Raw genomic sequence first — 21,511 nt, 5'->3', positions numbered from 1 at the left:
GTAACAAGGCTCCCAGAAGACAAACTACCCCTTGAGCTCAGGGGATGAAACGGGAATGGGATGAATGCTTTTTCAAATTGCTTTCCCCCAAAATATTTTTCCAACTTATCGTTTTGTATTTTGCAATATTTCCCTTGATGCCAGAGAGAGTTCAACCCGGAACAAATTATCACTCTGAATGCTACATATACATGAGATTTTCACGTTTGGTTTTTAGTTTCATGCTCGGACAGTTTTGAGGTTTTGGGTGAAGATGACTGTAATGGGCCGACTCTTGTTTCCTCCCACTTTGCCAAGATAAAGTGTAAATGTATTCATGAGCCTTGGTGACATCATGTTGAACCAAAGTCCAACAACAGTTTGTTCATCATCATCATTGTGATTTGTATTGAAGACCGTTGTTGTTGTTTTTTTTTCTTTGAATGTTTCATCTCACAGGGTTTTTTTTTTTCAGGAATGAAAAATATCATGATAATAATGAGTTGTACTTGTATTGCACTTTACATTAAGAAATCTCAAAGTGCTGGATACACTCCAGTTTGAGTTTCAGTGATGAATACTGTGTTTTATTTGCCAAGCCATGAAGTGCAACAGCTCATAGTGATTACTCAGCCACATCACGCTCTCATGTGTCACATCAGATCACACAATAATTGTGTGATTGTTAAAATCAGATAAGAGCCGTACTTGATACTCGATCCAGCCTTTCAAAATATCGCGGTGGCAGGACTGGACCAGAACTGATACCAAAAGTACGACTCAAAAAACAAAGTTTCAAACGAAAGGTTATTTATTTTTCAAATTTGCAACAACAAAAAATGAAAATGAAATGGAGAAAGCGAACACGAGGAAAAAAGAATCACAAAACACACAAACCGGTGAAAGCACAAACAAAAGATCACTCAGGAGAGGAAAAAAGCAGAAAACAGAAAATCACTTCAATCGAGGAAACAACTCAAAAGGCGCAAAGTCTCAACCAAACACTTGAAGACGAAGCAAAGACTCCAGACGTGCAACTAACGTGACATGACTTGGAAAACTTTGGCCACAGACAAGCTGGCAAAGTGGAGACACAAGGTCATGTGGAACAGGTGAACACAATCAGGACGGGGAAGACTCATCAGACATGGCGGGAAACACACACACACACACACACACACTCATTTGAATTGAAAAAAAAAAAAGACTCACCATTGAATAACAAACAGTTGTGTCAGTCCCTTCTTATGAAATACCGGCCTTTCCTTCAGCATCCACATTGACATCAGACTTTATTTCCACTCTGTCAGAGGCAACTGTTGGCTAACACGGTCGTGTCTGGACAAGTTCTCCACAGTTAGAAGCAGTGGGCGAGAGCCAAACATACCACCAAGAAGTAACTCTTGATTGCGTCATGCCATCGCTTTGAAATGAAGACGCTCAAACACCTGAGTCAATGGGTGGGAACAGCGACGTGGGTGCAAAATGGAGCAAACACTACCACCAAGACAAGGCTTGGGCAAGTAACTAAGAAAACAGCGGTATTTTATCCCTTTTTCAGTGCATTCAGTCATTTCAATGAAGAGCTAAACACCCTGGTGGGCCTTCAAAGACACTGACTTGGTTGCAACACTTCATTTTCAATTGACATTAAAGCAACATGTTTTTCTACATATCCCATGATGCATTGTTTCCTCCTATGAGGTGGCTCACCAAAACACTCCATCCAGCTGCTGCTGCTGCTCCGCTGCCCCCCTCTGCCACATTTTATAAACCCACTGCGGCCCCACCACTCAAAACCTTTGCCCACCCCTGAACAGGACGATTGAAAAATGAAAAACCATTGCTGACATGGAGCTGAGCCACAAGCAGCAGAGTCTGGAGGTTTATTCCAGCTCCTCCTGCTGCGCTTGTTTGTTTGTACACACAAGTGCTGGTGCTACAGCTAAGCGGAAGCAGGCGGTAAATTACATAAATGTTGTGAGTGTTTTAAAGAAGTATGCAGAGGGCCCATGCAGCCAGTTGTAATGACACACGCCGATGCCGACAGCAGCACTTTGCGGGGATTCACATTTCTGTTTATATTCATTTCTGGAGTCCACTCAGACAGCGGGGTAAATATAGACGCTGCGTGTACCGCAGCTACACAGTGACAGCTGGGATTCTTGGCTGACAATCTATCCGTTTATACTTTGTGTTTAAAAAAAAAAAAAAAAAAAAGGAATAGCGCTCACTCAATGAACAATTCAAATAGAATAACGGATAAATTCCTGCGGCACAAATAGCTAATGGTCGCGTTTTGACGAGTGGCAGCGTACAAAAGAGGGGTGAACACGACAAATTGAATGTCTGCCTACACAAGGTCGGTCTATTGATTGACTCTATTGATTGCCTTTCTGATGAAATCAATTGCAACTGGATTGAGGTTACGACGCGAAGACCTCGGCAGGAAGACTTGAGGAAACAGCAGGCGCGGCTCCAGTTGTCGGCACGTACGGTAATTCAACGTGATCTGATTGTTTTGCACCTGTTGTGACGCTTGAAAAGGGCAAAGCGCCTGTTTGCACTCGAAACAAAGATTGTTACTTGTTCTTGTCTTGCCAAATGATCCTTGAACGGAGGCTTTTCATCAGCACGAGAAAGGCAATCTACCACCGCTGAGAACCACCAGAGCAAAGTAAGTGTTTTAATACGAAACAAGGTCACTTTTTGAATAGTTTTTGATTAATGGCAAAATAAGTTATTTATTCAGAACGATGTACTGCCTGCTATTTTACATCGTGCCATGGCCTCTTGGCAGTTCTCTTGTTTTAGTTACCAGTTCCTTGGTAAGTTCCTCAGGTCTGGTTCATCTGCATCATCTCTGAGCTACTGTGACAGAGATCAGCAGAGACTCGCCAGTCCTTGCATCTAATGGGGTCAGGGGTTAGGATCAAGGTTAGGGGGGTAGAGGTAATGGCCTATACATAGCCTACCAAAAGCAAGTCAAGTGGCCAATCAGATCGACAGTTAGCCAAAGTGTATGTAATACAGGGAGGATCTATGTTCTAAGTACTTTGACCAACAGCCAAAGAGCAAAGCGAGGTCTCAAATCAACATTATTTAAGTGAGAGGAGCAACAGCGAGACCGGTGAGAAGAGCACAGACAAGAAAGTGCGCAATGATTAATGTGAATGTGAGAGGAACGGAGGGTGAAGTGGAGAAGAAGGGAAGCATGAGTGCACAGAGAAGGAAGAAGCATGAAGGGCGAGAGATACTGGGCTACTGGGGATAAGGAGAAAGAAAGAGCAAAAGTAACAATGTTTCAGTTCAGTTCAGACATTGTATTTTATTCCAGATGGCTGATGATTCAGTTTCACAGTTGCTGGTCACGCTGAGAAAACATGAGTGGCAGCAGTTGACATGAATGTTTCTTGATGAAAGGGACCAGGGTGAGATTATAGGGTGTAGGAGAGAAAAGGCAGGTGGTGGATTTGAAGTCCTTTGGGTCAACAGTCCAGAGCGACGGAGAGCGTGGACAAGAGGTGAAGAAGTGTGTGCAAGCAGGTCGGAACGGACGCAAGGAGGACGCAAAGAGGAAATTTATGGATGGAGTGAATGAGGACATGGACGTAGTTGGAGTGAGTGAAGAGGATGGAGGAAGATGATTGGCCGTGGCCACCACTGACAGACACCGGAGGAACACAGCTCTCCTCCAACTAAGGCAAAGACTCGAAGGTTGAAATTCACAACAGTGACAACCATAATGAATAACTGAGACATGACCCAATGATACACCTGCTCACAGCAGTATTAGGGAATACCAGAATCTGTATACGTGTTGAATGGGCAAGATAGTGGCTGTCCTGAGGGGATGACAGAGAGTCCCTGGGAGGGGACATGGTCAGACCGACTCATGAGTCAGTGACGATGAGTTCATCTTGAGGCAGGCTCTGAGAGAGCTGATGGGAAAGCTCCCTGACCTCCACAAAATGACTCAGAACACCAGTGGATAAAGAAGAATGACAGAAGTTACATAAAGCTCTTGATGGAGATTTTGTAAGGATTCGGCTTCCTTGTCAAATGTGCCCCTCGCTGACCCTGCTGAGCCATCCAGTCTGTGTCCTACTAGCTTTTGATTTAATCGTGTCTTGAAGCCACGTCCGTCCTGACAGTGTTTCACTGTTTGACAAAAGAGAAGTTAGGCTGTGTGCTTTAGGGGCCGGCAACCTGTCAGTCAGCGTGGACACAAACTTGAGTTCTCATGGATTTTTTTTTTTGCAGCTTGCTGCACTCCATGCTATCTTTGGATAAGACTTCACCAATCTCTCTCCAGCAGATGAACTGTCTGAGTCTTCTGTGGCCGGCCTTCATACATTTTTCTTCAAGATCCAATCCCAGACCTCAGAATCCAATGTGGCGACCCATTAATTTCTATATAGTGGCTCACCTGGCACGGTTCAGTTTTGCATTTTTGATCAAGCATTTGAACTCACTTGAACCAATTGAGCACGTACCAGCTCTGTTTTTACTGTTTATTTGGCATCTGGAGGTGGTGAGAGGAGGTGAAGTGAGGTGACACAGGTAACACAGGTCGGAAAAGAAAGCTGCATGAGAATAAGTCTTGGTGCCCACTGAAGCTATAACCAGAGACATAGCTCGGAAAAAAAAAAAAAAAAAAAATCAGTTTCCCAAAAATGTTGAACTGGTGTCAGCTCTTTGAAGGAACCTTCTGCTTGGAGCCAAAGTTCAAACGACTCGTGTCTCAAATAGATTAAACTTTGGTAGAATGAAAAACACACGACAGGAAAAACCAATTTACTTAACATAACAGTGAGAAAAGCTGAATGTGTCGGCTCGAAACTGTGTGTGCGTGTGTGTGTGTGTGTGTGTGTGTGTGTGTGTGTGTGTGTGCGTCCAGAGAGGAAAACAGGCTGACAAATGAAACAAAAGCCCATAATGAATCACCTCCCTCGCTATGGGAGGCGCAGCAGCCTTCAGTTTGTTTCTTTCCTGTAACCAGCGAGCAGCGGCTCAACTCAGCGGCGTGAATCAACAACAGCTTCAGTGTGACGCGGTGATGCTGCAGCGACCGGCTGAGGATGATGTCATATTATGCTTTCAGTAAAAGCCTCAGGTTTCCCTTCGGCGTGTCCCACAACTGGCTCAGTGTGAAAAAGGGAAATCTTGGTGGTTGATGCCTCATCCACTCACGGCTCCTTTTATCATTTCATTTATTTTTGCGTCGTGCCACCAAATGTCAGCCGGACGGTGACATCATGCTCCCCCTGTGCCCACAGAGAGGCGTTCCAGACACGGGATTCTTATGTCAGAAAGAACACAGTGAAAGTATTCTCTTGCCAACAGCCATGCAGGGACCAGGCTTTTGTTTGCACGGCCTCAGTCGGGCACTGAGTTCCAGTATTTATTGCTGGAATGATTTCAAAGTGTCAGCGCTGGGACACACACACACACACACACACACACACACACACACACCATTCTTGTCTCTGCGGAGCACGTGCACCTCAGCTGACGTACAAATACTTTGATTTGCTCTTCCGTCGTTCAAAGTTTTTAAATGAAGAATGAATCGATGCGCGGCGTTAACCACGACGTAACAAAGTGGTTGAAAGCAAATGGGATTTGAAACATGTACAGTGTGTTTGTTGAATCAATGGTTTCCATTGTGCAATTGCCTCATGCAGCACTAATAAAGATTTATTCTATTCAATTCTATTTTTCTGTTTCCCTCGCCTTTCCTCGTTTCTGCGACTGGGACAGAAACACCGGAGTCAAATTCCCAGTGTGTTTCCACAAGCTGGGCCGTGAAATCTGATTATGAAACTGAACATGGCCATAAAGGGAGCAAAGCAATTTTATACCCGTCCGTCCGTCCATCCGTCCACTTTTCCATGGCCACTTCCCCTGCACGTGGGGGGCGGCTTGGCAGAGTGGTGCTGCAGTGTAAGGACGGTCACACCCTGGACATGTCACCAGTTTATTGCAGGGCCACGCAGAGACACAAACAACCATTTGCACTGACAATTCTTAGTTGCCAAGTTGCCTGATGTGCATGTGTTTGGACTGAGGGAGGAAGCCAGACCACCAAGACAGAAGCCATGCATACACAAGGAGAGTGCAGACAGGCCCCACGCCCGGGGGGGGGGGGCCCAACATTAATATTAACATTGATGACACACTAATAATTTGGGGTCATTTCTTTGGACTCAGAAGTTGCATGAAAAATGTTAAATTATGGAGGCTTTTCTCTGTAATTTGGTAATTTAGTTCCAAATTAGTTTGATGTCCAGTAGAGTGCACGGCTGGCATGCAGAGCCAAAAAATCTCAAGCATACCAAGAAGCAATATAGACGCTTGAATGAATTGCGTGTATTTAGCCCAGGATCCTCATGCTGTGAGTGTGGAAAAAGTCCCAGTGATTCTAATATCTGGAAGGATGCGAAACTTGTCCTCCGCATTGACCCATCATCCCCTGGGGGAGCAGTGGGCAGCAGCAGTACTGCACCCCGGCGGGAATCATTGGGTGATCGAACCCCCCCAAAAATCCAACCCTGAATACTGAGTGCCCAGCAGGGAGGCAATGGGTTCCATTTTTATTAACATTTAATACAAAGAATTACAAAGGAAACAATTATTTTGTTGCCATAAGCAAGGAACGATAATAAAGACTACAAAGTCACGGTAAAGCGGCTAAATATGGGAAGGGAGGCTAAGTTCTCAGTGGAATATGAAATATTAAGAGAAAGCTCACAGCTGCGATAATGAAAAATTTATTTTATTTTTTGTCACATGCTGAATGTCTCAACAATTCTCTATTTTTGGTTGTCTGGGTTTTGTTTTGCCATTTTTATTTTAGCATGTTACTCATATACTTTATATACGTTATACATATTTATTATATATATATATATATACATGTTTTTGTAAGTGTGGGTTCCCCGTCAGGACGCATCCCGCACATGTGAAGGACGAGGGAGGATGGAAGGTGGATGGAGTTTAAAATGGAGCAAATAATGTGCGTGGCTAATCGAGAAATTAGAGGGAAAGAAAAACAGAGGAAGGAGGAGAAGAACGAACTGGGACCAAAATCTGAAGAAAGAGAAAATAGATTTTTAAAAAAAAAGCTAATGACCAGCAGCAGTGCTGGCTGAGGGCTGTTCCTGTGGGCAAAGCAGCTGTCACAGTTGATTCTGTCGACACGACATGGCCAACTACTCATCCATGTTTTAGTATTTATCCTCAGTTTGAGCCTCCGCACTGGTTCCAGCAAAATATGCAGTTTCCAGCCTGCAGCGGAAAATAACATCTGTGCGTCTCGTTTTTGAAGCTGCTTGGTGGAAGCACAGAGCTCACAGTTACCTGCAGCTCAGTCGTGACGTTCTTCAGAGCCAAACGCTGGAGCTGGCACCTCTGCTGCCCCCAGAGGACAGCAGCCGCATTCTTTCGGTGGGGAAAATTCAACGCTGTGCCATCTGAGTCGATCGGAAGCGTCTGTGAAATCCATTGGCCGCATCAGAATAGAATAGACCACAACATGGAAGTAGCTGCGTTTCCGTTCCATTTCCTCCCCTAGAGTTGCGCAAAACCTAAATATCACAATAAAAGACTGTTGATGGAAACAGCTCAACTTGGAAAAACCCCTCAAATACGGCTGAAAGGTTTTGACACTTTCATGAGGTGGTTTTCCACACGTGTGCATACAGAAGCACGCTATAGATCAGCTTATTAATGATTAGTGAAACATTTATAACTGTGTTTATAAACGACATACTAATGTAGCATTCGTGTCAGAAACATGATTTATAAATGCTGCACTCAGCACGTGAGGGGGAATAAATGTTATTTTCCCCATTATTGGAATAAACCTGTGTCACAAGTAGGAAACAAAGCCTGAAGTGGGTGAAATACGCTGCAGTTCAAACGCTAACACCTGGAACGGCCGACATCCACGGCACATTTTGGAGCGCTGAAGGCGTCAACTTCAGCATCAGTCAGTAATATTTCATAACGTACTTCAGTTCACCTATATCACCATGGAGAGCTCTGTCTGTTTTTAATTGGAGCCCCAGGCCAGTGTGCATCCCTTTCATCCTCAGCATTAGCAGACATGACACGAGCATCCAACACACACACACACACAAACACACACACACACACACACACACAGAGCGCTCTGGGCGCCATCTCGTGTTGGGATAATCAACTGTCACTCAGGCCCCCTGGGGGAGGACGGCTTCTGATTTATATACAGCGCATCAGCAGTGACCTAATGTAGCAGTGCTGATAATACTGCCAAAGTTTCTCCTCAGGGCTGCAAAAATGAATCAAATCAATAAGTTGCATTCGTGGATACGGGTCCTGTCATCCTGGCCGGTTGAATCGTGGCGGTAAAAGACGTCGCGGAGGGAATGCGATTGGTTCCTCACTCGCCCGCTGACTCGGCTCGTCATTTTGTTTCCCTTTTAATACTTTTGAAATCACACGTAATGCGCGTGCACGACAGTCTGACAGATGCGACCTGAGCCACCCTGGAGGACAGGAAACGAGACCTTGAAAATATCACGGCGGCGTCTTTCTGTGGTTATCAGCCAGGAACAACTTGACATTTTTGCCTCTGCTGATAAGATGTCGAGAGAGACTCGACGGAGTTCGATGACGCGGGCTGAACGTCCGACCTTGAGTCCCTCAATCCCACTGGTGCACAAGCAAAAGAAAGTTTTTCCAGAAACTTTTATATTTTATTTTTTTATCATTTTGCTCCGACGATGCTCCAGTCATATTCACATTCTTTGACCGTCTTTGCACATCTGCCCCTGGTTTGTTGTATATCTTGTTAATACTGTATAGTTTAACCACTTCTTAACTGTAAACTGAAACTACTGTATAGTCTTTTTTTATTCTTCTTTTTTCACTTTTTGTATTGTTTTTTGACCGCTGCAACAGTGTAGTTTCCCAATTTGGGATCAATAAAGTTAAATCTCATCTAATCTAATATCCTGACCACAAGGTGTCTTAACTCCAGAGGTCCCACTGAGGCAACGCAGGAGCGTTGTCGCATTTTCACTTTTGGATGTTTCTGACTGCACATGTCATGTTTTCAACTTTGATGACGTAAATGCAAAAAGTCGTGAGAATCGACTGAGATTCAAACCAAGGGGCCCCCTGTTGTAGCATTCAGGTGCTTTTTAAATGTGAGTTTGACGTGAAAGACACGAAACCCACCGACGTTTTACTCTTACATGTCACAGTTTGTCGCGTTTGTATGAATTAAAATCGTTTTTTGGCTTTAGCTAAAGCTACGCTAGGATTTGCCACATGACAGCAAATTCACCTCTTCAAAGTTTCCGTCACCAATTGTGGAGGTTTGCTATAAAAAAAAAACTAAAAAAAAAACACCACACAGTCTCGGTAACGACGTGGAGAAACTGCAATTATTAAAGTGCAGAGATTTTCTTTAAAGCTATAAATTATTCAGAGACACACATGTCTGGCCGTCTGGCCCGAGGCTTCAGGGACTCAGGTGAACCGCACGGCTTATTAACTAACACATACACACACACACAGACGCACACACACAGAGACGCACACACACACACACACACACCCACACACACAAGCACATCTGCATTTAACAAGACAAAGGGAGGCTGCAAAGTGAACGGTGTTGCCGCTCCATCTTTGTTCTGCTGCACACCACTGGAGCAGAGAGCATCATGGGAAACAGGCAGGGGGAAGGGCTTTCACCCCGCCCCCACCCCACCCCGCCCCCTCTCCCCGCTGTATAGGTAATAAGCTTTTGATCTTGATATTTATTGGGTTGCTATGGACGTTTTTTTTTTTAAGCTCTCTGAGTCTTCTCTCTGTTCCCCTTTTTCTGTTTCGTTTTAACAAAATGAATGAAAGAAAAATTGAAGTCATCAAATAAATAAATCAGTCAGTCAGTCAGTTAATCAATCAATTAATCAATCAATAAGCTCAACAGCAGTGTCCCTTTCCAGAAAGATCACCGTGTTACTCAAAACTCCAAACGTCCACAAACTTCTGAGGGCCACTTCCATGGAAAAAAATCTGACCAGAAATAGAAGTACATGGGTGAGCAGCACGACTGCGCCGCCACTTTAATTTAATTACAGAGAGATGACGGCAGCAACTTTAAAAAGGAAGCGTGTTTATTTTGACTCGCAGTCATTTCCAGCTTTGTCCAGCGTTGGTTTAACCTGAAAAGGCCACAATTTTGTCGCGCAGCGCCGCCAAACGACAACTTTGGATCACAGACTGGTGGCGGCCGGGGGAGGGGAGGTGACGTGGAGAAGAAGTCCTCTTGCTGAGAGGAAGGAGGAAGGAAGGGGAGAGAAAGAGGGATGGCGGAGGCTGAAAATAGGACGAGGGGATATGAAAGGGGAGGAAGAGAGGAGAGGAGGACGAGGCGGAGGAAGGAGGAGATTCTGCTCCTTTTCCAGGAAGAAGCAAAACAGGACGGATAAGTGGAAGAGTGGGGGGGGGGGGGGGTGCTGCTATAATGAGATCTCCCTCCATCGCTCAAACACACACACACACACACACACACACACACACAGTGACACAGCACAATTGCAACCAGCTGCTGCTGATTATCATTATTAACGATGCAGCACTCGCATTCTGAACATCAGCGTGCGCATGCGCGCGCGCGCGTGTGCGCGCGTGTGTGTGTGTGTGCTCCTAAAGAATAAGTGTTTTTTTTGGAAGCCAGCCAGCAGTGTTTTACTTGTTTGAAAGCAGGTGCAGCCGTGTTGTCACGGGACACTGTTCAGGCCTCCATGGTTAAAAAGTCTCTCCAGGTTTGTTTTCGGGGTTTTTTTTCTTTTCTTTTCCCCTTGAAGGACTCCCTGTGCATCCCTCCGGCGAGGAACAAGCAGAAGACCAACCGTCATGTTGACACATTTATCACATTCACTCTTTCGCCCTCATTCTTTCACATTCAGGCCTGCTGGTGTAGATTTGTTACTGCGAGTGACGTCAAATAGACAAAGCTTGGCGCTCCCTCGCAGTGCCAATACCTGATATTATATATCAGGCATATAATATCTGATGTATCAGGTATCTGATATAATATCAGGTATCTGATGTTATATTTGATACCTGATATGTATCAGGTATCTGATGTTATATATCAGATAGCTGATATTATATTTGATACCTGATATAATATCAGGTATTTGATATATAACATCAGATAGCTGATATCATATCAGATACCTGATATATATCAGGTATCTGATATATAACATCAGATAGCTGATATCATATCAGGTATTGCAGATAGATAGATAGATAGATAGATAGATAGATAGATAGATCGATAGATAGATAGATAGACAGCTGTTTACTGGACCACTGCTGTGGACACCTGGAGCAAACCATCCAGTTCTGATTAAACCAGCAGTTTTCACACAATTTTTTTTTTGTGGAATCAACTATTGTTTCCAACTCAAGTGGTGGCAGAGTAGAGATTCCTGGTCTTCGTCTTTGTTTCGCCACGGGATCTCACTCCTGCGCTTCACCACTTCAGGAAAGTCTTCGCGTTGGAGGTTGGCAAGACGGATGGTTGAAATTGCAGAGTCAAAATCCAAACGCTTGAGCTGCGGTTGCAGAGTTATCCTGTGACGCCTGCCACAGAACTTTTTATGAGTTGAGGAAAACCCATTCAAAAAAAAAATGACAAGTATGCTTACAAATGAATACATCTTGGTGCGGACGAGTTGCAGATGCACCCTTCCCCTTTTGACAGGCGGCTACTTTGTCTCGTGTTCACTTTGCATTTTATTGAGAACACATTGCGCTTTGGAGAAAGTCATCTCCAGACAAGAAAAACATCATCTGCTCTCGGGGCGGCAAAGCAGCCAAAAAAACAGATGCTAACGCGTACAAGTTCAAAGCTCACAAGAAAGATTCTCGTCTTTGTGTTGCCTGAACAACAACATCCTCAATAACTTCGGGTCGGCTTTTTTTTTTTGTGTGTGTGTGTTCTTTGTTTTGATCTTAAACTCTGCTTGAAATTGACAATCTGCTTCCCCGCACTGAAGACACCAGAGTAGGAAGAGGCTGCGATTACTGCTCCGAGGCCTGATTGCGCAAGCGTTGAGTGAGGTTTGGTATACATCACATTCCTGTAAGGTTTTTATTGGCTGTTACAAAACAAATGTGCTTTCGCTTCACGCAGGCACAGGCCTGCCTGGTTGCTGAGATCAGTGTGATTTTTGCTCTAGAGGAGGAATATGCGGTAACGATGGCTTTATTGCATTTTCATTCAACGCAACCTTCCCTTTTCCGGAAAACTCCAACTCCAGGTACTTTCAGCTCGTACAACGTCAGACTTATTCACCTACCGAAAATGTAACGGAGTTCCATAATAAATAGATTGTGTCTGTGCATGGCAGTTCTGCTCTGCTTCCATTTTCCACCTCCAATTAATTTTTATTTTTGTACATGAAAGAATCTGACGGCCCTGTTATATCTCAGCGCACACCGTATTTCCTAGGCGTTCTGCTATTCAAACACACACAAGTCGGCAAACTTTTTTTCCCCCCCTGAGGGCGTTTACCAATCCCAGGCTTTGCCCACAGCCTCGTGCCGAGACAAAATAATGTTTTCCCGCTTGTTTATTTGTCCTCTCGCCCTCTTATTTGCCCCTCTTGTTTCTCTAATTTGGCGACGTGTGAAGTTGCATTGATAACAACGCTCTGACAGGTTTAACCACGGCACGCAAACACACGAGGACGCAGGACTGACTCCCAACAAGCACCTCCGGACCCTGAAGGTCAAGACAGTGGGTTGCAGTATTTAGCGACAGAAAACACCTCAGCAAAGCCTGCAAAGACTCACACGCTGTAAGTTCACAATATTCTGTTTCATTCTCACGGCAAAATAGAGACAATTTGAGAATATTTTTGTCATCAGTGCAATTTAGTACCGTCAGTTCTATTTGTTTTTGCCATTTTATCCGTTTCTCTGTAATTCACTCGTTCAGTGTCTCTCTGTTTAAGGCTTCTAGTCAGGAGTTTGTTACACTAGATGTCACCGTCTAATTGTCTGTTTGGAGAGTTTCATTTGTCTTTGAAGCTGCTGCTGTTTTCTCGATATCTTCACTTTGACACCAGCAAAACATGCTTGCACTCATGAAAATGTCAGAAACCAAAAACTGCCCACTGCCCGGAAGTGAAAGTGGAAGTTCCATGTTCCGCTCCAGTTCTGCCTCGTGTTTCATATGTCAGGTTTCCTTCTCGATTTGAAACACAAAAAAAAAAACAGAAATCTTTGCTTTGGATTTTATTTATTTTTAATAGAATCTGTAACAGTTGGTCTATGAAGATCCGGGGACTGAGCGATAACTGCAACCTCAAGGTTGTCAGTTGGCATGCTGATCTGTTGAAATCAGGTCTGAGCTGCTCATTTGACTGTGGTGAAAGTGTAAATTTGGGTTTGTGCCTCCGATGAATTCCGCCGCTGTCAGTTGGGAAGTTTCTTAACATAACCCCAATCAATAATTTATCTTAATCTGCTTCATAATTTATATTCCTGCTTTCAGGCAGCGATGAGTCACCGGCAGGAGAAATACTGGAGGAACTGAAGCTATCTCTCTTTTTTTCTTTTGCGGTTCACACTCAAAGTTCAAAAGCAAGAAGATAACTTAGCAAGCCCTGAAAATGTGTAAAGATCTTTTATGCATAAAGCTCGTACGAGTTCTGTTTTGGTTGCTTTCCAAATGTTCCAGATTTGAGTTGGTGCTCCAGGTCTCAGTGACTTAATGCAACTTCTGCAAAAGGAGCTTTAAATGTTGCTAAGTTGCTAAGTTTAGCTAAGTTGAGAGTTTTTATTATGTGATCCCGTTGACTTTGGATGGAGTTTTCGTCTTCCCTGAAACAGTGACATCAAGTGATTTCATTTGAGATCGCAGCACCTTTCACTCTACCTCCCCCTCGTGAGTTTGCCAGTGAGCTACGGTGGCCTGCGCACCCAAAGCTGGATACCTCATCCACCTTCTTATTTGTTGGTGTATTTGAGGATGCGAGCATACATAATAACTATGAAAGGCGCTGTCAAGGCTCACTGTTCATGGATCCATAGGTGTGCATGATGAGTGAAGGATTGAAGGGTTATAAAACTGGGGGGGGGAGAAACAAAAACATAACGCAGGTCATCTTTGGATGAGATAATTTGCCTCTTACAACATGATATGTTGGGTTTTTTACACAGTGGGTCTTTTAAAAGCAGTTTGGAGTCATTGGTTTTGACTTGACTCAGGTGGGAATTCCAATGCAGCACCATCGGCAGGGTTACCGCAATGACGCTCCAGTGTAGTACTGGAGTGGTGGAGGAGGGCTGTTCGGAAGTAAAGTAACAGTGCTTACAGTAGGGCTCCTCATTAACAGCTATTGGAATCAGGTGGGCCGGACCAATTGGAGGCCAATAAAAGGAAATTGAGGGTCATGAAAACGAAAGCTAGATTTGTTTTTCTGTGTTTTTCCACAATAATGAAAAGTATGAACAATATCTGGGAAAATAACTTTCCGAGACAAATGCCATCTTACACACACACACACACACACACACACACTTGCTGACCTTGAGCCAGCTGCTTCGTTGCCATGACAACGCAGCTGGTACCAATTTTTTTTTGCAGCGTCACTGCTTCCAGAATGCCGAGTCGTTTCGCAGCTGCTGTTTGACCACCGTTGTTTGCCGTCGAACGTGTGTCTCAGACAAACAGCAGGGGGGGCGGGGGGGACCAAAAAACGCTGCATGTTTTCACCCAAAAAGGATCAGATCCGATTAGAGCCAAATAAAGCGAGATTCTACTTTAAACGGTGAAATTAATCTCGAATGCGGATGCTTTTTGCTAAAGAAGATGGAAGAAGTTGTTGCACAGTTCACGTTTCCATTATGCATAACTATACCTTATTCATTCATTCATTCATTCATTCAGGTCTTTACCTTTTCTTTCCAGCACATCAAGATTCAATAAGACCGGTATTTATAAATGTAGCCTAATCGTGTATTAATCACGAAAAACAATGGCAAAAACCCCATCGACCGCGTCGATGTCAGCAGAACTTATTTTTCTCCGACTTTCAACCAATTTTAGATCTAAAAGGAAAAGAAGACGGGAAACGTCGAAGCCACTGTGATCCAATTCCACTGAGGCTTGAATCCATGCGCTCCTATCGCCCTCTGCTGGCCGTTTACAGTAGTGGCCCGGACTGGACACCCCTCGTGTTTCAGAAAGATTCTGAAGAATTCTCACGCTTTGCCTCTGTCTGACGTCACAAACTGTACATTCATACTGGAAAGCACGAGTGCAGTTGCAACACATTGACAAAGGCTTCAATGTGGAAAGCGCAACATCTTTGGGAATCCTTTTTACTGCTCAGTTAGTGCCAGTATTAATTACTGGTATTAGTTTATTAACTTGTAGTTTGTGTTGCGTGTATCAGTTCATCTGCTACAACCATTTTTTTAAAAGTCCAAAATGAGTCAAAACTGTGCTTTCCAAGCAGAAACCAGGAAAACCACACATATTTTATTCAGTCACAGGGAGCCAACATTAATAAACAGAGTGATAGTTGAAATATAACAGATCCTCTACAGCAACAACTTTGTTTTTCTGACTTTAATGCAAATGAGACTCCAGTGGAAGCCTAAGCTGGGTTGGTAAAGGACATTTTAAGCAGCTGCACGCTGACAATCAAGGTCGCAAACACTTTGCTTGAAATCAATTGACAGCCTCCGACATCTTCAACACACATCTTGTTGTCGTCGCTTCAGAATCCACAGTACACACAGTGCACTGCCACGGGTAGCGCTTTGGCCTTCACTCATTGTGCGTTTTGTGAGTATTTCTGTGGCGTAAACTTCCAGCAGTGCGGTGCGTCTTCACGCCGGTCAGCGAGCTACGCCGACTTCCTGTTTACGCCGTCGGTCACTTCCTGCAATCTCCTGACCACGGCTGACGCCACCTTCCTGTAGGCCTCGGCCTAAACGAATAAAGAAAGAATAGAGCACACAAGTACCCCAAGATTGAACGTTCAACACGAGAAAATGCCCTCAGCAGGTGACCAGCACCAGGAAGAAGCTTTGCAATGACAGGGTCGGCAAAATTAAGCTTCAGCTTCAGCGTACTCCTTTTTTCGTTTACAGAGTTGTTTAAAAAAAAATAATAATAATAATAATTATTATTATTATTATTATTATTTTTTTATGTGAATGTATCTGGTTGTGCAAATTTGTTTTGGAAGTTTTTTGTTGTTCTTGTTGTAGTTGTTTGTTTTATAAATATATAATTTTTGTTGTTGATTGCACAAGATTGCTTTAATTTACAAAAATTCAAGTCAAATTCAAATTCAATGATAGAATCAACAGAATAGAATACAACAGAGGAGACGAGTGTCGAGTAGATACCTCTGGGCTGTCTGGCGAGGAGACAACTACAGGCTTCCCTCTGTCTGACATCTCCCTGATGTTCAGATGAAGAGGGATATCGCCTGTGGAACGAGAGGAAGAAGAAGAAAAGGATGACAAAGACTCTCAACCTCCTGGGGTCGATTCTGTCAGAAAATAATGAACACCTCCTGCGCTCACATCAGCACCTCAAAAATGAAAATGACTGTGCCAGCCGGAGGAGCTTTGTCACGTCGACCCAAACACCTCCCAACAACGATGAAGAAACAAAATGTATTTTCATTTTTATGAGAGGTAATAATGCTTTTTTTTTTTTTTTTAAATTGCCATATGTAGGTTTTGCGCAATTTTCGGGGTCGTGGAAACGCAGCTAATGTGTTGATTTAGGAATATTTTTTTTTTATTGCATTGAGGGCACAGGGGTCACTGTTCCTCTTCCTCCGACTCACCTAAGAACTGCACTCCCAGCGTGTCGGCGAGCTGACGGGCTCCGTCCGAGCCGAAGATGTGAGTCTGGTGCTCGCACTTGGGGCACTGGAAGACGCTCATGTTCTGAACCAGGCCGAGGACCTGCGACGGAGAGAACGCACGCCGTGGTGGTGACGCCCGGTGCTTGTCAGCCAACGGCTCTCAGAGGTGCAGAGTGTGTTTCAAGATTACCGGCACGTTGACTCTCTTGAACATCTCGGCTCCTCGGCGAGCGTCCAGCAGCGCGATATCCTGCGGCGTGGACACGATGACGGCACCTGAGGGCGCAGGAAGAGCAGGCGGCCTGATGAGAAGAGGATTCAAACTCTCTGCGCCGAGGCCTGATGGTGTCAGTCCTCCTCTTGGCCGAAGTTTACCGGCTCCCACTGCTCGAAATGCACTCGTTTGTCCACCAACGTAGTGCGACGTCACACATTTTTGACAAATCGTTTGAAAGATTTTTAAAAGCAACTTCACTTTTTGAAGTATTTTATATAAATATAACTAAAATACTGTTTCATGGAGGTCAATGAGGAAGTTGGGATTTTAGTTCATGGTTAATCGATGTGTGTGTGTGTGTGTGTGTGTGTGTGTGTGTGTGTGTGTGTGTGTGTGGTGTGTGTGTGTGTGTGTCCGACCTGCTACAGGGATGTTCTGACTGATTGACAGCTGCACATCTCCGGTTCCAGGAGGCATGTCGACCACCAAATAGTCAAGCGTCCCCCACTCCACCTAGGAACAAACACACACACACACACACACACACACACACACACACACACACACACACACACACACACACACACACACACACCTTAAATGATCTGAACATAATGCACCTCTCTAAACAGACCCTGCGGTGGACGATCAGTCCAAACCTGTCTGAGCAGTCTCTCTATTGCTGACATCACCATGAGGCCTCGCCACACGATGGGGGCCTCGTCGTCCACCAGGAAGCCCATCGACATGCTGCGAGCGAGGCGGAGACAGCGAATTAGACCCCTGAAACGTCTCTAAAGGACAACGAGGAGGAGAATGGAGGGGAGAAGCACGGGCGGCAGCTACGGGACTCACCATGGGATCCCATAGTTGGTGAGAGGGAGCATCAGGTTGTCTGGCACACACAGAGCAAACGGGTTAACAGCTGTGACTGTGCGGTGGCCGGTGGCAACACCAACGAGAGAAAAGTGAATCGGCAGACGAAGATGAACGGAGAGTCGTACTGTCGGAGAGGTCGGGGTTTCCCTTCAGGTTCATCAGCTTGTGGACCGACGGGCCGTGGACGTCTGCATCCAGGAGACCCACCGACTTTAACTGATGAAATTATATACAAACAACGATGACATGTGCCAATTTCAGACTTCCACACAGTTTGTTTGTTTTTTTCCTCCCATGATTTACTTCTTCTAAAACTGTGCAAGTTTTTTTCAAAGTGAGAATTGCAAATGAAAGAAGTGAAAGTGAGAGCAATCCTTACCGGATCGTTAGCCAATAGCCCGAGAGCTAAATTCACTGAACGGAGAAACAAAGACAAACACAAAACAGAATTTATGAATAGGAAACATAAATATTTGTTTTTAATACGTAGAAACTACTGAGTTTTAACTCAAAACACAATTCTCCATTGTTGTTGTTTTTGGGCAACAATGGCTCTGTTGTGCTAAAGCACCTTTTCATACCACACATTTAAGTCATTACTTTCATTTTCTGGAAGTGCTGTGACTCTGGTTTGATCTTTGAAATTAGCATTGACGCAAACAAACGACTGCTGTACCTGCAGTGGTCGACTTGCCCACGCCACCTTTTCCAGAAGCCACAACAATGACTTGTTTCACCCCCGTGATGGGCTTCTGCTTGGGAAGACCTTTCGCCATCTGCTGCTTCTGCCGCTCCTGCAACATCTTGCTGTCCACAGACCTCTGGGAAACAGTTCACAAAATCTGTTGTGATGTTTTACTGACCGGCAGTAATATAGCAGCCACTTTACCCGTGGCAATGCTGCAGTAAGAGACTTTAACAATAAAATACTTCCTTTGAAGCAATCTTAAATTGATCTAAAATGTTCATTATTATCATTATTATTATTATTATTATTATTATTATTATTATTATTAAACATTAATTCTGTTTGTAAGAGAGAAATGAAAATTCCAATTGTGATGATGACAATCTTGCATTTGCCCCAGAAACCACAATAATAAGTTCTGAAATGAGAATTGATTTGTTTAGGTAATTCTTGAGATACATCATGTATCATAACGATCAGTTTGTGATCAAGAAGCTAAACACCTAAGTAAACCAGTTACTAGAGATTTGACGTCTGATGTCATGTAATGACATCAACGTGCTGAAAATGTAGTTGCCTAATCAAAACTTGTGACTTCTGTTATGTATTGGGGGAGTTTTACGCATTATACGGAAGAGTGTACAGCTAATTTCCAGAAGTACTGGAAGTCCTTCAAAAAATTATATTATTTTAATGGTCAGAAATTCTGTACAAGCCCACAATATTATGGTTTTACAGTATTACAGGTATATTCATCAGCAAATCAGTTGCAGTTGCATCTCCACATACACTTCCGGTTTATGGATGACAGGATAAAACGTTTGTGCGATAAACTTCACAAATGCGCAAGTTAGTATGACAGCAAAGTGTGTTGAAAGAACCCCGCTCCCAAAAAGGGGAGAAAGAAGGATCATGTTTTTTTCCTTCTTATTCTTTTTAAGAGCAAGAATTGTTTTTGTTTTGTTTTTTTCCCCCTCTTTAATACTTTTATTTTCTAGTGTCTTTTCCGGTTTGAAGACGTTCCTCCTTCCACCTTGACGGTACTGTGAAGCCGCTAGCTAGCTGATCTAAACTGTGGCGTACTCAGCAACAGAAAGGTAATAATCTCACCTGGCACCGGACAGCCTGCGCACAGCACACCGGCCCATATTTAATGTCCGCCCACGTCCGTAAAACGGACGGACTGTTGGCAGACAGCCTGAGTAAATGGGACAGCCGACTGTATGTGAACTGAGCCATGTTTAGGGGGTTTGGACGCTCCCTGGCTGTAGCGTGGCGCGCATCAATACTGCGCAAAATGCGTATGCTTGCAAAAGGAAAGGGAAGGCGTTTTCAAAATGCAGTAAACACCGTTATCAGATCGTTGTTCTTGTTGGCCGTTTCACTGTTTGGTAAAATAATAATAATAATCATTGTTATTATCATTGATTCGAAAACAAAAAGACTCTTCAAAAAAAAAAGAGAGGTATGTCCTTATAACGCATCATCTGCAAAATTAAAGCGCAATCCTGAACAACAACAACAACAACAACAACCATTTCTAGTTGACGTTAACACGGAAGTGCGTTACCGCCTTCACGTTTCACGGGTGAACATTTGTAGACCTTTTTTGTTTTTGGTGGCTGATTTTGTGTTGTATTGTCTTGTAGCCTTGTAGAAAGTGGTTTGAGTGTCGACTCAAAGCCGTGCTGTCATGGCCCAGAAGGAAGTGCTTCCGGTGGCCCGTGCAGTGCTGCAGCAGTGTCTGCACGCCAAGCTGCAAGTCAAACCTGCAGAACAAGACTCCGAAGCGCAGTTTGTTGAGGTGAGCACTGGAGACTGGTGTCATTTCGGTTAACTACTGGTGTATGTTAATCAGACATTCGTAGCGAAGAAGTTGAGAATGTTGTTCAAAATTTATGACTGACTGTCAGAATTTATGACTGACAGCCCCAGAAGAAAAACACAAATCAATGTTTTGTTACCGTAAATCGTGTATTGCCCCTTTTTCCGAAGTGAATGGTTTACTAGCTACAGAGCTACTTAGACCGCAGAATTTTACAATATAGGTGGACGTCTCAGAAGTTGTCTGGAAAGCGTGTCTGTCACCATTGCAAGCTAACAACAACAATAAATCTATTATAATTAGATTGGTAAATATGTAACATATGACCATTATTCTGTCAATCATTTAAAGTTCCAATGATGTTATGAATGCAATTTTATTGCCCTCAGATTAACAGAGGAATGGTGATTTACATCTGCTTTTTCAAAGGAGCCACAGACGACATCCTGTCTAAAACGGGTCAGTCACATTTATCATCCTTGACAGACATATTTGCGTTTGTCTAATAATTGAATTGCTCCTTGTGTACTAATAAATCTGAAATAATTAAATACCGCTTCTCCCCCCCCCCCAATCTAGTGTCTACGCTCCTGAACCTGCGCCTGTCCGAGTCTGACTCAGGAAAGATGGTGTCCGTGTTGGACCTTCCCGGCAACTTGCTGATTGTTCCACAGGCTACGTTGGGTGGGAAGGCTAAAGGCAGGGCCATGCAGTACCACAACAACATCAGCAAGGAGGATGGGCTGAGACTCTACACTGACTTTGTCTCTCTGTGTGAGAAGGAGCTCATGGAAGCTGCACCTGGAATGATTGTGAAACACGGGACGTACGGAAACCGTCAAGTTCTAAAGCTTGACACCAACGGACCCTACACACACCTGATGGAGTTCTGAGCTGCAAGAAGACATGAGGCGCGAGTGTAAAGACTACTGTTTTGATATGTCGATGCTTTCAGAAGATGCACAAGTTCCACAAACTTGTCTTGGATTGTTTTCTTTGTTAAAATGTAAAAT

The 21,511-nt window shown here is 44.0% G+C and overlaps 2 protein-coding genes across 2 annotated transcripts; one reads left to right on the top strand and one right to left on the bottom strand.

The window, feature by feature from the left end:
- Positions 1–15,502: 15,502 nt before the first annotated feature.
- nubpl (nucleotide binding protein-like) lies at positions 15,503–19,964 on the bottom strand. The gene is made up of 11 exons (XM_076027706.1): positions 19,784–19,964; positions 18,662–18,806; positions 18,365–18,399; positions 18,111–18,201; positions 17,962–18,001; positions 17,766–17,856; positions 17,526–17,619; positions 17,080–17,165; positions 16,869–16,989; positions 16,420–16,502; positions 15,503–15,995 (listed from the first exon to the last, which is right to left on the bottom strand). The coding sequence occupies exons 1-11, from the start codon at positions 19,910–19,912 to the stop codon at positions 15,912–15,914; spliced, it is 999 nt and encodes a 332-aa protein (XP_075883821.1). The 5' UTR covers positions 19,913–19,964; the 3' UTR covers positions 15,503–15,911.
- Positions 19,618–21,474, top strand: LOC142889091 (D-aminoacyl-tRNA deacylase 2-like). The gene is made up of 4 exons (XM_076027708.1): positions 19,618–19,770; positions 20,323–20,477; positions 20,888–20,957; positions 21,078–21,474. The coding sequence occupies exons 2-4, from the start codon at positions 20,367–20,369 to the stop codon at positions 21,389–21,391; spliced, it is 495 nt and encodes a 164-aa protein (XP_075883823.1). The 5' UTR covers positions 19,618–19,770; positions 20,323–20,366; the 3' UTR covers positions 21,392–21,474.
- Positions 21,475–21,511: the final 37 nt, after the last annotated feature.

The sequence above is a fragment of the Nelusetta ayraudi genome, unplaced genomic scaffold (genome assembly GCF_046127955.1).
Source record: "Nelusetta ayraudi isolate G7.1 ecotype Tasmania unplaced genomic scaffold, CSIRO-AGI_Nayr_v1 ptg000021l, whole genome shotgun sequence".
Classification (NCBI taxonomy): domain Eukaryota; kingdom Metazoa; phylum Chordata; class Actinopteri; order Tetraodontiformes; family Monacanthidae; genus Nelusetta; species Nelusetta ayraudi.
The sequence above is the reverse complement of the archived record's forward strand: the minus strand, read 5'-3'. Positions and strand labels throughout refer to the sequence as shown.

What these genes read in the sequence shown, in the direction of transcription:
- nubpl (XM_076027706.1), bottom strand. Translation starts at nt 19,912, where the DNA reads ATGGCTCAGTTCACATACAGTCGGCTGTCCCATTTACTCAGGCTGTCT. An exon ending in GGGCAAGTCGACCACTGCAG is followed by an intron (nt 18,400 to 18,661) that starts GTACAGCAGTCG and finishes TTCTCCGTTCAG; the next exon opens with TGAATTTAGCTCTCGGGCTA. An exon ending in GCTGGGAGTGCAGTTCTTAG is followed by an intron (nt 16,503 to 16,868) that starts GTGAGTCGGAGG and finishes CTCGTTCCACAG; the next exon opens with GCGATATCCCTCTTCATCTG.
- LOC142889091 (XM_076027708.1), top strand. Translation starts at nt 20,367, where the DNA reads ATGGCCCAGAAGGAAGTGCTTCCGGTGGCCCGTGCAGTGCTGCAGCAG. An exon ending in CCGAAGCGCAGTTTGTTGAG is followed by an intron (nt 20,478 to 20,887) that starts GTGAGCACTGGA and finishes TATTGCCCTCAG; the next exon opens with ATTAACAGAGGAATGGTGAT. An exon ending in CGACATCCTGTCTAAAACGG is followed by an intron (nt 20,958 to 21,077) that starts GTCAGTCACATT and finishes CCCCCAATCTAG; the next exon opens with TGTCTACGCTCCTGAACCTG.